The sequence below is a fragment of the Coenobita brevimanus genome, chromosome 104, assembly GCF_032717465.1.
Source record: "Coenobita brevimanus isolate Jiangsu-jjx chromosome 104, ASM3271746v2, whole genome shotgun sequence".
NCBI lineage: Eukaryota > Metazoa > Arthropoda > Malacostraca > Decapoda > Coenobitidae > Coenobita > Coenobita brevimanus.
The window spans coordinates 17,554,347-17,575,995 of record NC_137057.1 but is presented as its reverse complement, the minus strand read 5'-3'; the positions used below and the strand labels follow the sequence as shown (position 1 = coordinate 17,575,995).

Sequence of the window (21,649 nt, the reverse complement as noted above, 5' to 3'; positions counted from 1 at the left end):
TGTGTTCACTTGGGTTCAGCCAGACAGCCGCATCAATGATAACTGCAGCTTAAACACACATTACCTGACGTGAAGGAAGCAGTTCAACCCAAACCTTGAACCTTTTCCAGCACAGACTGACACACAACAGTTCCCACATCAGCACTGCATTACCTGTTGACCCAGTCAATATTTTACCACGAGGATAATAAGAAAATAAAGGAGATATACCATAGGAAATATAGTTACTTCTAAATTACCACCATACAAACCATCACTTTATTACAAACTAGAAAGTAAAGCCGTTTTTATTTGTCTTAAGAGTGTAACTGGGATGGTACGTTTCCTCCTAGTATTGGCAACACTGAAAGAATATTATTTTTGGCTTAAACAACGTTGTTCAGGTACACAGGCGATACATAAGTGATCCAGTGTTGTAATAACCATATACACACCCGCCTGTACCAAAAACACACAGCTGGGAGGTGAAATTATTGAAATATCGTCATTTTTATGCTGGTCACCGTGGATAGAGGATGAGCGCGACATCCCTCCTCTCTCTCTCTCTCTCTCTCTCTCTCTCTCTCTCTCTCTCTCTCGTTAGGCAGAAAGAAGAGATGAAGTTGATACAGGAAAGCAAATATCTCCATGGCAACGCAGACTCCCGGTCTTATTGCAACTGACACTTGAGAATTCCTAACACATCTTGCTTACCGATTTATTCTGCATATTAGACCTAGTTAATGAGTTTGGAAGTTAGTGTATGAAACAAAATCTGAAACTAAATTATAGCAACGACTAATATTACCGTCTTTGAGATGATGTCAGTGATGCTATACTCATTCTACACTAATTTGGCCCAAAATTGCCATCACTCTACTCTGAGTTGTGACTAGTAGCCAGAGATTAACATTAGTATATGATGCCAGTCACGAATAAGTGCTAGGGAACGGCTGAACAGGACACAGGTTGCACTTGAAAATGCCGTCTCTCCATCGTGAATGCCAAGCTGTAATAATTATGGTTCCCCACTGGAGTATGATGCTGGTCAGGACGTGCATCGAAAGGGATGTAGAGCCAAAGCAGTCTTTTTCTGGCCACTGAGCTACGTGAAATAAGCTACAACCAACACCTGGGCTAAGTTAAGGTGAAACAATGCCATGATGCTAGTCACGAAGAAGCGCTATGAGTGATGTACAGCCACAGCATTGTCTTTTTCCGCCAATCAGCTGTGTGAAATAAGCTGTAAAACGACGACAATTTGGGCCATGTTAAGGTGAAAGAACTATAGGCAGCGTGTTATTCTCTGCACCAGGCCAACCCATCTCAGAATACTAGGAACATAACAGTATTGACGCAGGAGAGAAACTGATTGCACTGCTGCTGAATCATGTACGTATATATGTATGTGCGTATAAGCGTATGTATGTATGTATGTATAAATGTACAGTATGTATGTATGTACGTATGTACGATGTTTGTGTGTGTATTTATGAATGTACAGTATGTGTGTGTACGTATGTATGTATTATGCATGTATATGTGTATGTACGTACAATGTGTGTGTGCATGTATATGTATGTATATATGTATGTTTGTGTATGTGTATGTATGTATGTAGTGTGTGTGCATGTATCTGTATGTATGTATGTTTACAGTATGTATGTACAGTATGTGTGAATGTATAATTTATGTATATATGTATAATGGATATGTGTGTATGTATGTATATCTATATGTATGTATGTATGTATGTATGTATATCTATATGTATGTATGTATGTATGTATGTAGATGTCCACTACAAGCTATACCAGGTCCTCTTTGTATTATGGTAGTCACACACACACTTTTTCAGCCACCTGCTACGTGAAATAAGCCGCAATTGGACGACATTTTGCACCAAGTTAAGGTGCACCAACTAAGTCATCTTTCACAGGGATTATCTTTTTTTTTTTTTTTTTTTATGCGAGGAAGAAGGAACCAAAGGCCATGGCCCGCAGTAACAGTTCCCACCAAGAGAAAAACAAAATAAAATAGAGAGCCAAATTCAAGATCCGATCATTTTGAGATGCCTGGACACACTGCGTTTGAAAGACTGGAGATCATAGGCAGCAGGAAATACAGACAGAGGGAGACAGTTCCAGAGTTGACCTTTCTCTTTCTCTTTCCCTGTCGCCTGAGATACTGGTGTGGATGTGGATGTGATAGGAAGCGTTAAGAGAAATACACAGAGGTGGTTTGGCCATTTGGTGAGGATGGGGAGCGAGAGACTAGCGAGGAGAGTGAGTGAGTGAGGTGGAAGGGGAGGCCGAGGATGATATGAAGAGATGGAGTGGAGAGGTATTTGAGAGAGGGGGATGTGAGCTGGATGCAGGGCAGTGAAATGGCGGGGGACAGGGCGACGTGGAGGCGATTTGTTTGTGGCCACATCTTACGGGATTAAGGCGTCTGGCAATAGATAGATAATGATCCCTATCCCAATTCTAACCTGATTATGATCCCTAACCCATTTCAGTTCGGTTGATAGCCAAGTGTAGTCAGTTTGGAGGGTTGATCTGACTAGTAACCAAGGAGATTCACATGACCCCATAACTAAGGCTCATCTAATTTCACGTAAACACGACCTAGTCTACAGGTTGGGGGACGGGGGGGGGGTTGATCTGACTAGTAACCAAGGAGACTCATTCGAATTTCACGGAACCACAACTAAGTCCTCGGGCTGTGACTGACTATAATAATAATAATAATAATAATAATAATAATAAACACTGCACGGCACATTAACTATGAAAATTAGCTTATACACTACTACAACCATCATGCTAACTCTCCTACTTAGCGATAGGATGAGGCAGCATCCAGAAACATTTACGTCAGATTTAAACAGCCAGGGGGAACAAGGCGTCGCCGATGATGATGATGATTTTGATGATGATGATGGAGAAGGAGGAGGAGGAGGAGGAGGAGGAGGAGGAGATGATGATGACGCTAATGGTGGTGGTGGTGGTGGTGGAGGCGGTAAGAATAATGACGGTACTTAAACAGAAATCGAGCTAGTAGAAAGACCCGGTATTCTGTTGCCAAATACACCTTACAACACTAGATACAGGAGTACGGCCAATGACAACACCAACATGATATATAAACAACAGGCTCAATTATACTGTGAACTGGTGGCCAGGGTAACAATTGGGCCTGCCATCGTCACTTCTCCATCAATCACATCTCTTAACCATACTGTAGTTTCTTCTTCTTCCACTCTCTCTAACCCATGGGCACTCCCAATCACACTCTCTCTCCAAATCACATCTCTTAACCACACTGCAGTTTCTTCTACTATTTCTAACTCAAGGGCGCTCTCACTCACTCACTCTAACTCATATTTCTTAACCATACTGCAGTTTCTTCTTCACTCTAACTCATGGGCACTCTCTCTCTAAATCACATCTCTTAACCATGCTTCAGTTTCTTTTACTCTCCAACTCCCCCTGTCCCAACCCTGTGGTCGCCAAGCTCTCAAAATATCAAACATGTTCAATTCCCGATTCTGAGATGTTTGCAGCATATATTCACATATTGGTTGAGGATTTTGGAGATTGTGTTATGTACTGCTGATAAAGTGGCCAGTCCTGGCTCAGACTGAACGTGGACGGTTCACGTTTGCAGGACACAAGATGCTGTTCACGTACCAAACGCGCACGGCACTCAGGGATACCAACATTGAATATACATTTTTATAATTTTATATAAATAAATATATACATAAATACATAAACAAGAATCAACAATTACGTTTATATATTTTTCTTTACTACGAATTCCGCCAGAAGTCTACGGATTTTCCGCTGATGTTTTTACTAACACGCTGCATGGCTGGAGGCACGTCTCATACAGGCCACCACTCGAGCTGTATGGTCGTAACGGGAAACACTCTTTACCAACTTGTTCATCTTCTGTCGGTAAGTTGATGTGTTTTTACCCGTATACTGAATTGCAATGTGCTGTACAGGTTTCACTCAGTCTTTCTTTAAAATTCCTAGGTAAATATGAGAAAGAAACTGAGTATTTCACTTGCCGACGAAATATTGCACCAAAGTATGTCAGTGAAAGGTACCGTCCGCCATATTTAGAGAGCGAGGGGGGACAAGGAAAGAGGAGGAGAAGGAGGGGGGCAAGGGAAGAGGAGGAGGGGAAGGGGGCACTTTCCGTGCCCCCTCCCCCTCCCACACTTTCCCTCCCCCTCCTACTCTTTCCTTGACCCCCTCCCCTCCTCTTTACTCCTCCTTCTCCTTTTTCCTTGTCCCCTCACCCTCCTCCTCTTTCCTTGCCCCCTCCCCCTCCTTTTTCTGTGTTCCCTCCCCCTGCTCCTCTTTCCTTGCCCCCTCCCCTCCTCCTCTTTACCCCTCCCCTTCCTTTTTCCTTGTCCCTCCCCTCCTCCTCCTTCCTTGCCCCCCCCCTCTCCCTCCTTTTTCTTGCCCCTTCCCCCTCCTCCTCCTTCCTTGCCCCCTATCCTCTTTACTTCTCCCCCTCTTCTTTCCTTGGCCCTCTCCCCTCCTCTTTCCTTGGCCCCCTCCCCTCCTCCTCTTTCCTTGGCCTCCTACCCTCCTTCATTTTCCTTGGCTCCTTCCCCTCCTCTTTCCTTGGCTCCCTCCCCCTCTCCCCTCCTGGCGAACGGTACCAAACAGCATTTTTTGTCTGATTTATTATTAAGCAAGTATAAATTTCATTTCGGATTCTTCAGTGATGTCCAGAAAGCGGGTGTACAAAGAAGAATTCCTTGACATTGGGTTTACGCTTCTCATCGATCGTGGGGTTGAAAAACCTCAATGTGTTAGATGTGGGGAAGTGCTCAGCCATGAGTCGCTTAAAGAAAACCAGCTCGAGCGCCATCTCCACGGAAAACACCCGACGCTGGCGTGGAAAGACCGCCAGTATTTCAAGAGGAAAGAACAACTGCAGCGTCAGCGGTTGGACACCCCTATGAACACAGGAGTGTATTCTGTTCGACAAGCAACAATTGCATCCTATCTGGCTGCAAAAAGAACTGCTAGTGTAAACAGCCACATACAATTGGCGAAAAGTTGGTGAAGCCAGCGGTCCTTGATGTGGTTTGTACTATTTTCGGAGATGATGCGGTAAAAAAATAAAAAAATAAATAAACTATTCCATTGCCAGACAACACAATTCGCCGACGGATTCAAGAGATGTCGGAAGACATCAAAGAACAGGTAGTGGCTGCCATCAAGGAAAGGGAAACTTCAGCCTGCAGTTGGATGAGTCAACTGACGTGGGTGACGATGCACAGCTCTTGGAATTTGTGCGGTACCAAGGGAAGAATGACAAGGAAGAGAACTTGTTCTGTAAACGGCTGGAGACGACAACAACAGGTGAAGATCTGTTCAAGTTGGTTGACAGCTTCATCAAGAAAGAAGGCCTCAGCTGGGATCAGTGCTTCAGTGTGTGCACGGACGGTGCACCTGCAATGCTAGGGGCACATCAGGGTATCACCGCTAGGGTAAAACAAGTCAACCCCGCAGTGATAATGACTCATTGTCTGCTCCACCGGGAAAACCTTGCCTCCCGGAAACTGTCACTTGAGCTTAACTCTGTGACAGAAGATGTGATTCCAATAGTGAATTTTATTAAATCATCAGCTCTGAATGCAAGGCTGTTCAGTCAGATGTGCTCTGATATGGGGTCGGAATATGAACACCTGCTTTACTACTCTTCTGCCAGGTGGCTGTCCCGAGGGAAAGTGCTCCAGAGAGTGTTTGAAATGCGTGCAGAGATTGAAATCTTCTTGAGCGAGAAGAAACATGCACTGGCATCACGGCTTACAGAACCAAGGTGGTTGCTTAAACTGGCATATCCAACAGACATATTTACAGTGTTGAATTTGCTGAATATATCCATGCAAGGAGCAGAAAAAACTCATCTCTTTGTGTCAGAAAAGCTCAAGGCATTCAAGGCGAAACTGAGGTCGTGGAAGGGAACGATTGAGCGGGGGAAAACTGCATCCTTTCCACTCTTGAACCTTTTTCAGGAAGATGAAGACGTCACGCTTCTGGACGAACAAAGTGTCATTGTTGAGCACCTTGAGAAGTTGAGTGAGAAGTTTGAGAGATACATTCCGGATGAAGAGTTGCATGAGATATACAAATGGGGGCGCAGACCCTTCGATGTCCACGTCGAAGACCTCTCAGAAGATGAGTCTTCCATCCCAAATCTGCAAGAGGAGCTCATCGAGGTACAACATGATGAAACAGTCACTAGCAGTGTTCTGGACCACAGTAGAGGAGGAGAAACCAGTCCTTGGAAGTGAGGCTGTGAAAGTGCTGTTGCCGTTCTTTACAACCTATCTGTGCAGATCAGGGTTTGCATATCTAGCTGCCATCAAAACGAAAAGCAGAAATTGGTTGCAACCTGAACCATTTGAGGGTAGCATTTGGAATTGAATGGATCTTGACATTTTTTTTTTTCTCTCTCTCTCTCTCATTAAGCAGCGTAAGCATTGATTTCGAGGGTCATATACGATAATTTGAACTCTCCCGTACGATGGTTTTGGTCTGTGGGCAGATCACACGGTACCTCGTATCAGGAACGGCCAAGGGCGCCACCTCTGTTAACCCCCGGGAACCCGGGGCCTAGTGGTGACTTTAACGCATCCCCCAAGTCATGCCTAAGTCTAAGTAAATTAGACAGAAGTGAAAGTGACAGTGGAACCATAAGAATATAACATAAAGTGACGAACAGTGTATATGAATACAAGGGCAGAAATCAAGGGTCATTGAGCACAAATAGTAAGGCAACTGTGATATATGGAAATTGTCGCCACGGCTTAAGTGACAATTCCGTGTGCCGCGGCTCGCGCCCTACAAAGTGTATAGCCTAGTAATATTAACCAACCTGACCCTTTATTCCATTCACATATACGGTAGTGTATCCGGTTGAGAACATTAAATGACAGTTATGCCCTAACCCCAACACCTATGCTGCGCTCTAGTGACCGACAATATCTATGTACATGACTATCACTGTATTCTGGCCGTGACATCACTGTTGTGTTTGGGTACACTTTATATCCGAAAAGCAACTCTGTCACCCTGTCCATTCTATATCCAGTGTCTCTTTGTCTTTGTATTGTAAGGTGTTTTGAATTAAGACAATAGATGTGCTAAGGTATAGCCTACTGCCGAGTTTTTATACTCTGTTCCTTGTTGGTGCTTTACTTCCGGTCCGGCAAGAAGACCCCGCTCAGTCGCGGGCGTTTTTAGGACGAGAGGTCGGACTAAAAACACCCCGCATAGCAGTCAGCTTAAGCTAAACACATCGTCAGCTTTACCCAAACACATTGTCAGCTTCACCTAACCACATTGTCAGCTTCACCTAACCACATTCTCAGCTTTAGCTAAACGCATTGTCAGCCCCACCTAACCACTTGGTCTGCTCCACCTTCCATCTGTGCCTTCATTTAGTCGTTCTATAGCCGCTGTTGTAGACGGCCATTGTTCTTCTCCTTGATCTATCAACAGTGGTGTTCCACAGGGCTCTGTCCTGTCACCAACCCTCTTCCTTTTATTCATCAATGACCTTCTAAGCTGTACATCTAACCCTATCCACTCATACGCTGATGATTCCACCCTTCACCATTCCATTCGGTTGCCACAGTGTCCATATTAGCAGTTACTTCAACAAACAAGGGATGAGGCTATGACATACTCTGACTGGGGTAAAAATAATCTTGTTTTTAATGCATCAAAGACTCAGTTCTTACACCTATCAACCCGACAAAATCTTCCACAGGTGTACCTACTAATGCTTAATAATATCCAGCTTAATCCTGAATTGTCTTTAAACATGCTTGGGGTTTCATTCTTTTGGGACTTATCTCGGAAAGATCATATTACATGTCTTGTAAAATCTGCATCGAAGAATTAGGTGTGCTAAGCCGACTCCGTACCTTCTTTACCCCTGCACAGTTGTATACTTTATACAATGGTTTTATTTACCCCTGTGTAGAGTACAACTCTCATGTGTGGGGAGGCTCCCCACATACAGCTCTTCTCAACAAGGTGGAGTTAAGGGCTTTTCGTCTCATTAACTCTCCTCTCACTGGCACCCATCAACCTGTCTTATCTCTGAACAGTTGCATCTTTATCTCTTCTATCGCTACTTCAATGGTCACTGCTCCTCTGAATTGTCTGCTTGCATCCCTCCACCATTATGGTAGGCGCGTAGCACCCGTTTAGCAACAAATTCCCATCCCTTTTCTGTCCAACTCTTTAATGCAAGAGTTAATCGTTACTCCCAGTCCTTCATGTATGCAACAGGTCAGCTCTGGAACTGTCTCCGTCAGTCTGTTTTTCCTACTTCCTATGATCGCCAGTCTTTCAAACAGTGTGTCCAGGCATCTCGAAATGACAAGGATCTTGAATCTGGCATTCTGTTGTAGTGTTTTTATTCTTGGAAGGAACAGTTTGTGGGATCGTGGCCTTTGGTTCCTTCTTCCTTGCATTAAAAAAAAAAAAAAAAAACTAGTGGGTCTACCCACCTAACCACTGGGTGTACCCCACCTAACTACTGGGTGTACCCACCTAACTATTTCGTGTACCCCACCTAACCACTGGGTGTACCCACCTAACCACTGGGTGTACCCCACCTAACTACTGGGTGTACCCACCTAACTATTTCGTGTACCCCACCTAACCACTGGGTGTACCCACCTAACCACTGGGTCTACCCTGTCTAACCACTGGGTGTACCCACTTAACCACTGGGTCTATCCTGCCTAACTACTGGGTCTGCCCTGCCTAACTAATGGGTCTACCCTGCCTAACTACTGGGTCTGCCCTGCCTAACTAATGGGTCTACCCTGCCTAACTACTGGGTGTACCTTGCCTAACTAATAGGTCTACCCTGCCTAACTAATGGGTCTACCCCACCTAATAGGTCTACCCTGCCTAACTAATAGGTCTACCCTGCCTAACTAATGGGTCTACCCCACCTAACTAATAGGTCTACCCCACCTAACTAATAGGTCTACCCTGCCTAACTAATGGGTCTACCCTGCCTAACTAATGGGTCTACCCCACCTAATAGGTCTACCCTGCCTAACTAATAGGTCTACCCTGCCTAACTAATAGGTCTACCCTGACTAACTAATGGGTCTACCCCACCTAACTAATAGGTCTACCCTGACTAACTAATAGGTCTACCCTGACTAACTAATAGGTCTACCCTGCCTAACTAATGGGTCTACCCCACTTAACCTATATACCCGACCTAGCCGCTGTGTCTACCCCGCCTAACTAATGATTCTAACTCAGCTAGCCACTGGGTGTACCCTATACGTAACTATTGGGTCTGTCCTACCTAAACAGTTTATTATTATTATCATCATCATCATCATCATCATCATCTGGACCTCGTTTCCCACCCTAGGGCAGGGTGAGGAGTAGCAATGTCCGGACAGCCTAAGTTTGCCCAATCCAATGGGTCACGCTTCCATTCACTCATCATTCAAGCCCCCGGAATCCTGGCTCCATCAGAAAGGCCAAAAAAATTTCACCACGTTCTGTAGCTTCACATATACCTATCTGATAGAGTCAATCCAAATGCCATCACGTTAAAAAGGGGCGCCAAATCCCTGGTTATGTGCTTCTCCACACAAAACTCATCCAGCCAGCTCGGTCTCTTGTCAGTCCCTTAGCCTCATCAACTTCCAAACTTCTCTTCCTCACGCACATATCCACCATATCCCTCCACCATCTTCTTGGCCAACCTTGCCTCCTCTCTCCTTCAAATTCATTCAGCCTTTTTCTAGACTCTATTGTGATCCATTCTCTCCACATGGCCAAACCATCTCATCTTCGATTCTGGTGTCCATTGACTTCCTCACTCCACATCTTTCACAAATCACATTATTCCATATCCTACCCAGTCTGTACTCAACATACAATCCTTAGCAGTTCCATCTCCACTGCTTTTACTCATGACTTTTCATTTTCATGCCACACCATAGTTTCACATCCATATGTTAAAGTTGGCACTAGCATTAAATGAGGATAAAACTAGGGCTGCTGGCAGTACTGTAAAAACACAGGGAGTGTGGCCATGTGCAGTTTGCCACAAAGGTGTGGGAAGTAACTCCATCTTGTGCAGTGTTTGTGATACATAAGAGATGTAGTGGTATTAGAAGTAGACTGCAAAATACGGTAGTTATTTTGTGTGTGCAGTATGTAAAGAAGAGCACACAGGAGAAAGAAAAAAAAAAAATGGGAGAAATGGAGTTCCCCCGAACTAAGCCCTGTATTGGACTATATAGCCCCGCTAGGGTTACAGGAGGGAGCTACCCCTCCCGGCACGGCAGCCCGGGCGAGGCTCAAACTTGCAATCCCCCGATTACAAGTCCAGCGCACTACCACTGTGCTACCGCGCCCCCCAGGAGAAAGAAAAGAAAGGATTAATCTTGCTGGAGAGTCTTGGGTGTGTGAAGGAGTTTTGTTATTTGGGGACATGACAATATTATGTGTTGGAGGTGGGGCTGAAGCTAACTTGGTAGCAAGAGGAAGGAGTGGTTAGAAGTTTAGGGAGTATTTGCCTCTCCTGATACTGAGAGGGTTCTCCCCCTGTGCTAAGGGGTCCTTGTGCATGGCATGTGTTAAAAGTATAGCCTAATGCTGTATGGTAGTGACACTTGGGCAGCAAAAGAAGAGGATATTCATAGGTTTAAACATACAGTGACGATGAGCACTGGATTTACATGTAATGCATCCATGAATGACGGGCCTGGGGCATTAGGACTGCGAATGAAGAGTTTAGAGGATGGGATGCATGCATTAGTGATATGATAAGGGGTAGATGAGACTGTCTGGGCATGTGAAGAGGATGGAGGATGACAACTTGGGTGCACTGGATGAGGTGTGAACACTGACGGCAAGGTTGCAGGAGGTACACTGAAAAAGACTTGAGTTCATAGAATGGGACCTCATGGATAGGGGACTGAACAGAGGGAAAAATTGTCGTTCTGGACAACCACAAATTATGAAATTTCCTTTTGACAATTTATAGGTCTCACCTTCTAACTTTCTGTCAATATAAGTACTGTAGTTGTTGCAAATGAACAGACAAGAGTCGTGGCATGGGCAATGAGAAAGCTTGGGACTGAGAAGTGGCTGATTAGAGTAGCTATGGCAATGTACGAGGGTACTCGCACCCATCTGAGAGTGAATGGAGGTTTGAGTTATGTGTTTCCCATAAATGCTGGTGTACATCAAGGGCCAACCTTGAGTCTCATAGTGTTTATCTTGGTGCTCGAAGCTCTCTCATGTGACATCAAAACTGGACTGTCATGGGAGATGTTGAATGCTGGCTACTTGGTCACAAAGGATGATAGGGAGGCAGAGGAAAGAGGTGGGAAGTGGAGAGATGGAATGGGGCAAAGGGTTCGAGAGTAAATGTGGATAAAGCAAGAGTGATAATATCTTGGGCTGATAGTGGAACTGTGAAAGCAGAGGGAATGTGGCCATGTACAGTTTGCCACAAGAGTGTGAGAAGTAACGCTATCTTATGCAGTGTTTGTAATAAGTGGGTGCATAAAAGATGTAGTGGTATTAGAGGTAGGCTGTGAAATAATGCTGATTCTGTGTGTGCGGTGTTTAGGGAGAGCATGCAGAGACTGATAGGCGATTAAGGATTGGTCTTGCTGGAGAGTCTCTTGAGTGTGTGGAATTTTGTTATTTGGAGAACATATGTGATGGAGGTGAGGCTAAGTAAGGAGTAGTTAGAAGAAGTTCAGGGTTCAGTTGCCTCTCCCATTGACAAGACATTCCAACACTAGCAAAAAAGAAACACTTAAATATTCACCTTATGTTGCGGGGCACTATTCCACCTTGATCAAAAGTGTATACTGTATTACAAGCCCCCACTCCTATCATCCACCCACCACAGGTGTCCTTAATGAGTTATGATCCAGTTCTTCTTGCTAGGCTTAGAGCAGGACATCGCCCAGTCCTCCTCAGTTACCAGCTTAAAATTAGGTTGGGGGGCATCACAAATGACACATGCTTAGCTTGTACAGCTGTAGAACAGGCCAACATCACATACACATAATGGTGCATTGTACAGCACATGCCACACTTAGATCCAAACACAACATCAACAGTGTAGGGACCCTATGGGACAGGCCTGTAGGGACAGTTGCTTGCCAGCAGGTGACAAGTCTGCTTGATCAGACAGATCACTGGGCAACAACAATAAGAACCCCCAGTTAGGGGGTACCTGGTACTGAAACAACCAGGTCGCTCAACTCTCTGATTATGCAGATGTCCCTGAACTCTTTCATTATCCCTCACGAGGAGGAGGATGAATTTCAGATCTGCTAGACCAGCAGTGCATCAGGTTCATTTTTCAGATGAATGTGGAGCTAAAACTACTACCATCCCCACCCTCAGATGATTTTATTCAGCTTAAGAGGTCTCATACTGAATGGGTTAATGAAAGCTAAACACCTCTAACTCCTCCTCTTGTAAAAACCTCTTCTCAGATGAATGTAATAATCTGAAAGCAGCAAAAACAAACTACTGTATATTCCTTTCATGCTAGCTTGGCCCAGGTTTTTGTCCTGTTGCTGGTTATTTTACATACCTCACCGGCACAAAAAGACAATTTTAAATCCTTCCATAGTACTTTTTTGTGGTGAGCATCATATTCTAATGTTCCTTTACTGTTCCAACTGAGCATTCAAGATGAAGGGATGTCAATTTTAGACCAAGTTAGAGTAATGAGAGTACAGCTATTAACCACTGGCTTGAAGGGGTTAATAATGTGGTCTGGGATTAGCATTGTGCCCTCTGTATGAATGGCTCACTGAGATTGTTTTTAGATACTACCCAATGACAGTCTCCTAAAAGTAATGAAATAGCAACACCTGGCTCACTGAAACAACTTCAGCCTGCAGTCAACTGGGTTCATGTCCAGATGGGCCTGGGGTTGCTGCTACTAGTGCTGCTACAGTGAAAATGTATGGTAACTGAAAGTGTATTAAACGAGAAATTATTCTACCAGTTTTATGGAAGAAGTTGTGATACAGGGGTATTTTTTTAACACAAAGCTACCTGACTTATAACAAGGACTGTTTGTATAATACCTTGGTGTTAACAAAAGAAAGTCCTCAGTTGTTTCCCTGCTTTGAGAAAAAAAATGACATGGTTACACACTACCTCAATTGTTTTTTCATTCATTCATTCATTCATTGCCAGACGCCATGTATCCCAAACGGGGTGGCCAAGGGCTTAGAGTTAATTGTTTTACAGGGAGGGGCACTAATCCTCCACCAACCCCACTTGACACGTAGGGAGAACGTTATGCCAACAGCATCTGGTGTTCCCAGGCGGTCACCCATCCAAGTACTAACCAGACCCAACGTTGCTTAACTTCGCTGATTGGACGGGAAGCTGTGTACTCAACGTGGTATGGCCGTTTGTTTTTTCCATTTAGAGAAAAAAAAATCATACCTTGCAAGGACACACATTGCCACATTCAAACAACTAATGAACCTTGTCAGAAACATACCTACATACATCCTCTACCTACACTCCATTCACAATAACTAGCCACAAAGCTGCCCTTTCTTCATCTTTCATGCTAAATCTATAACAAGAGATTAACACTGGAATATGATGTTAATCATGAAAATGTGCTATGGAAAGGATTCATGACTGTAGTACATCATTCTTGGGGAAATAGGCTAAAAGAGCACAAAAATCTCTGCCATGTCAAGGTCAATGAAGCATCTATACATCTTTGTGTATTTTATAAAAACATATTTTCAGATGTGTTTTACTGATATTTTCCTAAATGCATGTTCATATTCTGTCAGGTTTTGCTCAACTTAGAGCTCTAATGGCAGGTTTTGCTAAATGGTGGGCCTTAGAAGCATCTATCGTCTTTTTTCAGGCCCTGCTTGATTCCATGTTTCAGCCACAGCTTCATTTTTCTCAGGCTCTTCTTGCTATCAGGTGTCACTTCCAGCTTCCTTTTTCTCAGGCTGTATTTGATACCAATTTTCAACTGCAGCTACCTTCATATCAGGTTCTTCTAGACACCAGGTTTCAGTTGCAATTTCCTTTTTCTCAGGTTCTCTTTGAAACCAGGTTTTGGCTCCAGCTTTCTTTATATCAGGCTTTTCTTGATACAAGGCTTCAGAAGCATTTCTAGCAGCAGTTCTCATTTTCTCAAGCTCTTCTGGCTGTTGGGCCCTAATATTCTTCTTTCTCTGGCACAAGGCCCTTGCAGCAGCCTTCTTTTTATCACGATGTGCATCATACTGTAGCTTTGAAGCTATTCTTGCAGCCTCTCGCTTCTTCTCAGGGTCTAAGTAATACCTGGCTCTAGCACAAGCCTTAAGTTGCTCTGCATTTTCTTGATAATATCTCTTTCTATACGCCCTTCTTTTTTGTACAGTAGTTGGCATTACTGAAATTCTTACAATACTCAAAACACAGATATTCCCTGGTTACAAAAACTTAACTCTGACGTGGCATAACAGCAGACATACAGTCACCTTTTCTCATTAGTGACCTGTAACAGCAGAGATAAGAACTGCATTGAGTACTATTAAATTGTAAAAAGGATGATTCACAATTTTTTCTGTATTGTATTAACTACTAATGACAATAATGCCCTTATAGTTTCTAGCACAAATCGAGAATATATACAGTAGAAATCTGCATTATCACAATTTATCTTACAAGAATAAACCTGCATCAGTATGGTCAAATATGTATGATAAGGAACTTTCCAACATTTAGCTACTGCCCTTTTTCGTTTAATATTTTCCCATACTTACTGCAGGAAAATAACTGACACAAATGGGAAAAAGAGGGATTCTGGATTCCAACACTCCCAGTGAAACTGGTAACATTACAGTACTGAACATCACCTTATGTACAGATGGAGGAGAGTGAAAGAATGAATATGTGAATCATACCATAGTACAGTACAGTAATTGTATTACCTGAACAGCTGGTGTTAACCAAGTTCACATCAGGTCCTCTATGCACCGACAGCCAGCTGCCTTATACACTAGTTTAGTCAACCATCCTCCAGTTGCACATTCCCAACACTAATCTGAAACACAACACATTTCATTATATATTTGGCCAGGTGGCCATATAACAGTAATGCACCTAAATATTGCTGTCTTGCATATTGCTATCAGTCCCATTAGTGTAATTTTTCAGTTGGAAGAATTACAGTATATCCACATATGGAAATGTTAATTGGTTACATGTAACACAAGAGGGTTCAAGTTGACCCAAAACTGCTGTGTGGCAAAATGCTGATACAGGGAAGAGAGATATTGGTATATTTAATTGATCTGAAAATTGTGTTGGCTGGCTTGGAATATGGCAGATTTCCAAAAGACTCCTCCTTTTATGCATGGGAAAAGGAGTGTCAGGTAGTCAATGGGAGATACCTTTTCAGCACAGTGGGAAGAACGAACTGTAAGCGAAATGCTGACAGAGTGAGGGAGAGTACTGCAGGAATGGTAGGGAAGGAAGAAGGGTGTTTTAGGAAGGGATGGGCACATGCAGACTAAATCTTTTCTTAGATGTATAAAAGTATTTAGAGATGGTGAAGGTGTATGGTATCCTACTTTCACTGATCAGCAGACTACATATAACAGAGCAGACTGTAGTAGTACTGTACTGAGAATATGCAGAATAGGTGGAGAAACTGTTAAATGTTATAAAGAGTACGTGCAAGGGTGCAGGGTGGCAATGTGTGTGTGAGGGGGGTGGGGGGGAGTGAATAGAACAGGAACGTTGGCTTGAATGTTGCACTGAAACAGGGATGTGTCATGTCTCCGTGTTTGTTTCATATACAGTAGCTATACATGATATGGCTGATGCTGTAAAGAAAGACATGATAGGGCAGTGGATGCTGAAATGTCCCTTGTGAGGCAGGGACGAGTGTGGAAATTGCCTGTTTTATTTGCTGATGATACTGTTCTTTTTACTGCAGAAGAGTTTTTAGGACTGGTCCTGCCCTTTTTACAAGGAAGGAAGGAAGGGGGGGTGTCTCCTTTGGATCCTCCAAGAAGTTACTTTTTTTTTTTTTTATAACATGGTAGAGTATAATGCAGGCTGGAACCCAAATGCTGTCAGCATAGGAGAATCATCTTTTCAATGCTAACAATAAGATCGACTATGCATCTACACAAACAAGGTTATCAGCATGATCCAACTGAGACACTCCCAGATATACCAATAGAGATGTGCATGACCCCAATACAGTACAGACACATCTTTATAGAAACATCAAGTGTATCTTCTCTGATTAGAATTAATTCAGTTGTTGTCACTGTTGTTGTTGTTGCTGAGTAACCCTGGTCTGTCTAGCTGAGCAGATCCATCAAACTGCAAGCAAACAACTGCCCCATCAGTGTCATCCCATGCAATGAACTGATGTTCCCTCCTGTCAAGACTCTGACGAAAGCTTTGCCATTGCACTTGACATCTCAAAGGCTTTTGATCGAGTCTGGCATAAACCTTTAATTTCCAAACTGCCGCCTAACGCTTTGTGTCCAACTATGTGTGCCTTCGTCTCTAGCTTCCTTTCTGGTCATTCTATAGCTGCTTTTGTTGATGGCCACCATTCTTCTAGGGTTATCAATAGTGGTGTTCCTCAGGACTCTGTCCTATCAACTTTCTTCCATCTATTCATCAATGTCTATGCTGGACATTTAACCCAATTCATTCGTATGCTGATGACTCCACCCTTCATCTTTGGATCCACTTCCTGCAGCATCCATCGCAGCAGTCACTTCAACAGACAAGGGATGAGGCTATGGCACACTCAATGCCTGATGTGGCTCATATCTCTGATTGGGGTACAAGTAATCTTTTTTTTAATGCATCAGAAACCCAGTTCATACATCTTTTTATCTGTCAAAATCTATCACAGGAATGTCCTCTAATTTTTAACAATACTCAACTCAATCCTGTGTCGTCTTTGAACATACTGTACTTGGGGTTTCACTGTCCCGGGATTTAACTTGGAAAGATCATCTTTTAAAATCTGCTTCCAAGAGTTTAGGTATGCTAAGGTGACTCCATGCCTTTTTTCCCCTGCACAGTTGTTGACTTTATACAGTACATGGGTTTTATTTGCCCCTGTGTTGAGTACAACTCTCACTTGTGGGGAGGCTTCCCACATACAGCTCTTCTCAACAAGGTGGAATCAAAGGCTTTTCATCTCATTAACTCTTCTCCTCTCTCTGGCTTCCTTCATCCTCTATCTCTTCGTTGCAATGATGTATCTTTATCTCTTTTCTATTGCCACTGCTCCTCTGAACTGTCTGCTTGCATCCCTCCACCACTGTCGCAGACAAGTAGCACCTGTCCAACAGCAAACTTCCTTTTTCTGTCCAACTCTCTAATGCAAGAGTTAACCGTTACTCCTAGTCTTTCATGTATGCAAGAGGTCAACTCTGGAACTCTCTTCCTCTGTCTGTATTTCCTTCAACCTGTGATCACCCTTTTAAACAGTGTGTCCAGGCATCTCAAAATGAATGGATCTTGAATTTGACTCTGTTATCTTGTTTTTGTTTTTTCTTAGAGTGAACAATTTGTGGCCTTCTAGCCTTTGGTTCCCTCTTCCTTGCATTTAGAAAAAAAAAAATCATCATCATCATCATCATCATCATCATCCGGACCTCCTTTCCCACCCAAGGGCAGGGGAAAAAAAAAATAAATAAATAAGAAAAAAGAAAGAAAAGAGCCTGCTGCCAAGGACACCATGGTAGACTCCACATCACCCCGTTATTTAGTTACATGGTTACCACCTACTGTTATAAACTGTTTCCTGGGTTACTGGCAACCATTAGGATTGTTACTTAGGGTAAAGCCACCTGATGTGGAAAGAAGTGTAATAAAAGTGACAGGAAGGATGGAAGAAATATGAAGAGGCAGACAGAGAAAAAAGAATGTTAAGATGAAGGAAGAAGTAGACAGCACTACATCAGGTGGGTATATGATGGTCACCAACACCTTCCACCAGTTCATTCAGTACAGTAATACAGTATTAGACTGTATATAATCATGTAAGAGAAAGCGAATATATTAACATACTTATATAGCCTAATCATGTTAGTGGTAGGTGGGGGTGCTCACCATCCACTCACTTGATGTAGTGCTGCTCTTGGGTGTCTCCCCTTTCATCTCCTTGATCCTTCTTTCCTTCCATCATCTTCTATCTTTCTTTCCTTCATTCTTTCCTCGTCCTTCTGCCTATGGGTGACTTTATGTTCCCTCTTCTGTCTTTCTTTCCTTCATTCTTTCCTCTTCCTTCTGCCTGTGGGTGACTCTACACTGAGTGACAAGCCAAATGGTTTCCTGTACACCAGGAAACCATTTACAGTAAAATTCCAATTCTTCGGCATCCAATTCCCTGGCAAATCTGACATTTCGGCAGTTCTGAGAAATAGTCCCATTTTCGAAAATCTCTGATCGTTCGGCAGATTTTCCGATTTTTTTTGTCCCCTCTACTGCTGGGGACTTCTTCCAGCAGTAGCAGACTCCAATCAACCCCTTCTATTGTACATATGTAAATAAGGAACCTACTATAAGTTTAGGTAAGTGCATGTGAACTTGTAGGCCTACTGTATCATTACATTTATATACAGTATGTTCACTAATTTCATTATTTTTCATATTCATGTATAGGACTGTATTCATTACAGTATTGTACAGTATCAAACAGTATACAGTACTCTCTCCAAGCACATTTGTAATGATATGAGTAGTGATGATAGTGTTCACCGAAACATATAAGGTACTGAGTGGGTAGGGTTTTTGATAATTCGGCAATTTTGATTTTTCGGCACTTGCCTGCTCCCATAGATGCCGAAAAATCGGACTTCTACTGTACTATGCTGGGGGGTAACCATATAACAAAATTTTGGCGCCTGGTAGTTTAGTGGGTAATTACAGGGCTCTAATCGGACTGAGCCAGTAAAGGTTTATGTCCAAGGAGTGGTTGGGGTTTATTGCTCACATAATGCCACTCAGGGATGAGTGAGGCTGGTCACTTTCATCTTAAATGTCAGGACCAACTTGCCTAGCCCCAGGCCCGACGCTCCTCATGGGGCAACGTAGGATTGGATGATGGATGGATGGATATAATCATGTAAAAGTGAATATATTAACATACCTATATAATCATGTATGAGAAAGTGAATACATTAACACAGCTATATAATCATGTAAAGAGAAAGTGAATAAGGTATATTAACATACTTAACTATTGTGAGAAAGTCAGTACAAAGAAGAGAGTTGGTTGTAAAATATAAGGATTAAATGTATGCAGACAGTTGGTGTATAGCTGCTTCTAGAGGTTTATATATACAGTATTAAAAAAAAAATGCGATGACGAGCATTCTGAAAGTGCATAGCTATATCCACCAAGGGAGCACCATCCCCCATTTTCACTTTGACCAACTTTTTTCATCCAATATTTAACTACTTGTTCCTCTGATGATGGTTCCCATGAAAATTCTTAAAATATATTAAAAATACACACAACAACACTTACTGCACAACTTTTCTTTTTTTCCCTCCAATAAAACCAACAAACAGAATCCTAACTATCTGCTATCTGCCTACCTACAACCAAACTCCATAATCCTGTGATAGGTGGCCGTTTGGGTTAGTTATTTTGTGGGGAGGGGCACTAACCCACCACCAACCCACTTGCTGATACGCAGGGAATGCGTATGGGTTGGTAATGGTGTTACCACCCAGTGGTGCAAATGGTTTCCTTGCCTAAAGGAAACTGTTAGGTTTGTCAATCAACATAAAGCCACCTGAAAATGAAAGAAGAGCAATAAAAAGTGACAGAAAAGATGGGGAAAATAGGAAGAAAGGAGGGCAGACACAGAAAAAGAATGAAAAAGGTGAAGGAAGAAGTAGGCAGCGCTATATCAAGTGTGTGGATGATGGTCGCCACCACCTACCACATCTATCTATCTATCTATTGCCAGACACCATAATCCCGTAATGGGTGGTCATTTGACTTTGAGTAATTTGTTTTACGGGGAGAGGGGCACTAACCATCCACCAACCCACTTGTTGACGCGTAGAGAGCATGATGGTTTGGTTATATGGTTACCACCCAGCACTGTAAATGGTTTCTTGACTTACAGGAAACCATTTGGCTTGTCATTCAATGTAAAGCCACCTGTAAAGGAAAGAAAAGGAATAAGAAGTGACAGGAAAGATGGGAGAAATAGGAAGAGGAGCACTGTCACAGAAATAGAATGATAAAGGCTGAGGAAGAAGTAGGCAGCACTACATCAAGTGAGTGGATGATGGTCCCCACCACCTACCACATCATAATTGTATAACATAGTAAAATTTAAAAAATCCAAATTATACTTACAGACCATCACCAGAAGGAGCATTTCAACTGATTTAGTTTATGAAATTACCACCTATAGTGGTAGGTGGTGGCGACCATCTTCCACTCACTTGATGTAGTGCTGCCTACTTCTTCCTCAGCCTTTATCATTCTTTTTTTGTGCCTGCCCTCCTCTCTTCCTATTTCTCCCATCTTTCCTGTCACTTCCTTCTTGCTTTTCTTTCCACTACAGGTGGCTTTACATTGAGTGACAAGCCAAATGGTGTCCTGTAAGCCAAGAAACCATTTAAAACGCTGGGTGGTAACCATATAACCAAACTATACGTGCTCCTTACGTGTCAACAAGTGGGTTGGTGGAGAGTTAGTGCCCCTCTCCATAAAACAAATACCTCAAAGTCAAATGGCCACCCCTTACAGGATTCTGGCATCTGGCAATAGATAGATAGATAGACCACCTATTGGTACCGTAGGTGGTGGTGACCATCATCCACTCATCTGATATTCTGCTGCCTACTTCTTCCTTCGCTTTTATCACTTTTTCTGTGTCTGGCCTCCTCTCTTTCTATTTCTCCCATCTTACCAGTCACTTTTTATTACTCTTCTTTCCTTTTCTGGTGGTTTTACATTGAGTGACAAGCCTAATGGTTTCCTGTAAGCCAGGAAACCATATACAGTGCTGGATGGTAACCATATAACCAACCCATATGTGTTCCCTACGTGTAAACAAGTGGGTTGGCGGAGAGTTAGTGCCCCTCCCCATAAAACAACTAACTCAAATGGCCACCCCTTATGGGATTATGGCATCTAAGTTTGCTATAGATAGATAGGCCTTTTTCTCTATATAGCAGTGTTTCTTGCTGATAGTCTATGTGACAAATTTCTGCTTGTCATGTACTGTATTCTGACAAGTAGGTTTTGGATGGCGATGGAATCCTAGAGAAACCCACCCAGGATGCTATACTTACTGATTTGGTTTGGTACGTCGTTAGTTTGGGCTTCGGCAAGGTAAATCCTTGCAATAATATTTGGAACAACCCTAGAAAGATTAACAAAGATTATATGAATATTCTGATGTCCCTTTGTTATAACTTTACCAATATTTAGTACAGTATGCACTTGAAATATTAAGGGAGGAGCTAGTTCTACCTCTCATCCAGCTCATAATAGTGATGTGTAGCTTAGTCTTTTGTGGTAGGTGGTGGCAACCATCATCCACTCATTTGATGTAGTGCTGCCTACTTCTTTC

The 21,649-nt window shown here is 42.9% G+C and overlaps 1 protein-coding gene and 1 non-coding gene across 2 annotated transcripts; one reads left to right on the top strand and one right to left on the bottom strand.

Moving 5' to 3' along the window:
- The first annotated feature begins 4,725 nt into the window (after positions 1-4,725).
- On the top strand, positions 4,726-6,630 carry LOC145416024 (SCAN domain-containing protein 3-like). Its single transcript, XM_080285124.1, has 3 exons — positions 4,726-4,976; positions 5,158-6,229; positions 6,559-6,630. The coding sequence occupies exons 1-3, from the start codon at positions 4,726-4,728 to the stop codon at positions 6,628-6,630; spliced, it is 1,395 nt and encodes a 464-aa protein (XP_080141250.1).
- Positions 6,631-13,347: 6,717 nt separating this feature from the next.
- On the bottom strand, positions 13,348-13,466 carry LOC145416193 (5S ribosomal RNA). Its single transcript, XR_013900236.1, has one exon. It is a non-coding gene; the product is annotated as a 5S ribosomal RNA (ribosomal RNA).
- Positions 13,467-21,649: the final 8,183 nt, after the last annotated feature.

Excerpts from the sequence above, each read along its gene's own strand:
- LOC145416024 (XM_080285124.1), top strand. The coding sequence starts at position 4,726 with ATGTCCAGAAAGCGGGTGTACAAAGAAGAATTCCTTGACATTGGGTTT. Across the intron at positions 4,977-5,157 it reads ACCCCTATGAACACAGGAGT|ACAACACAATTCGCCGACGG; the intron begins GTATTCTGTTCG and ends TTCCATTGCCAG. Across the intron at positions 6,230-6,558 it reads TGCAAGAGGAGCTCATCGAG|ATCACACGGTACCTCGTATC; the intron begins GTACAACATGAT and ends GTCTGTGGGCAG.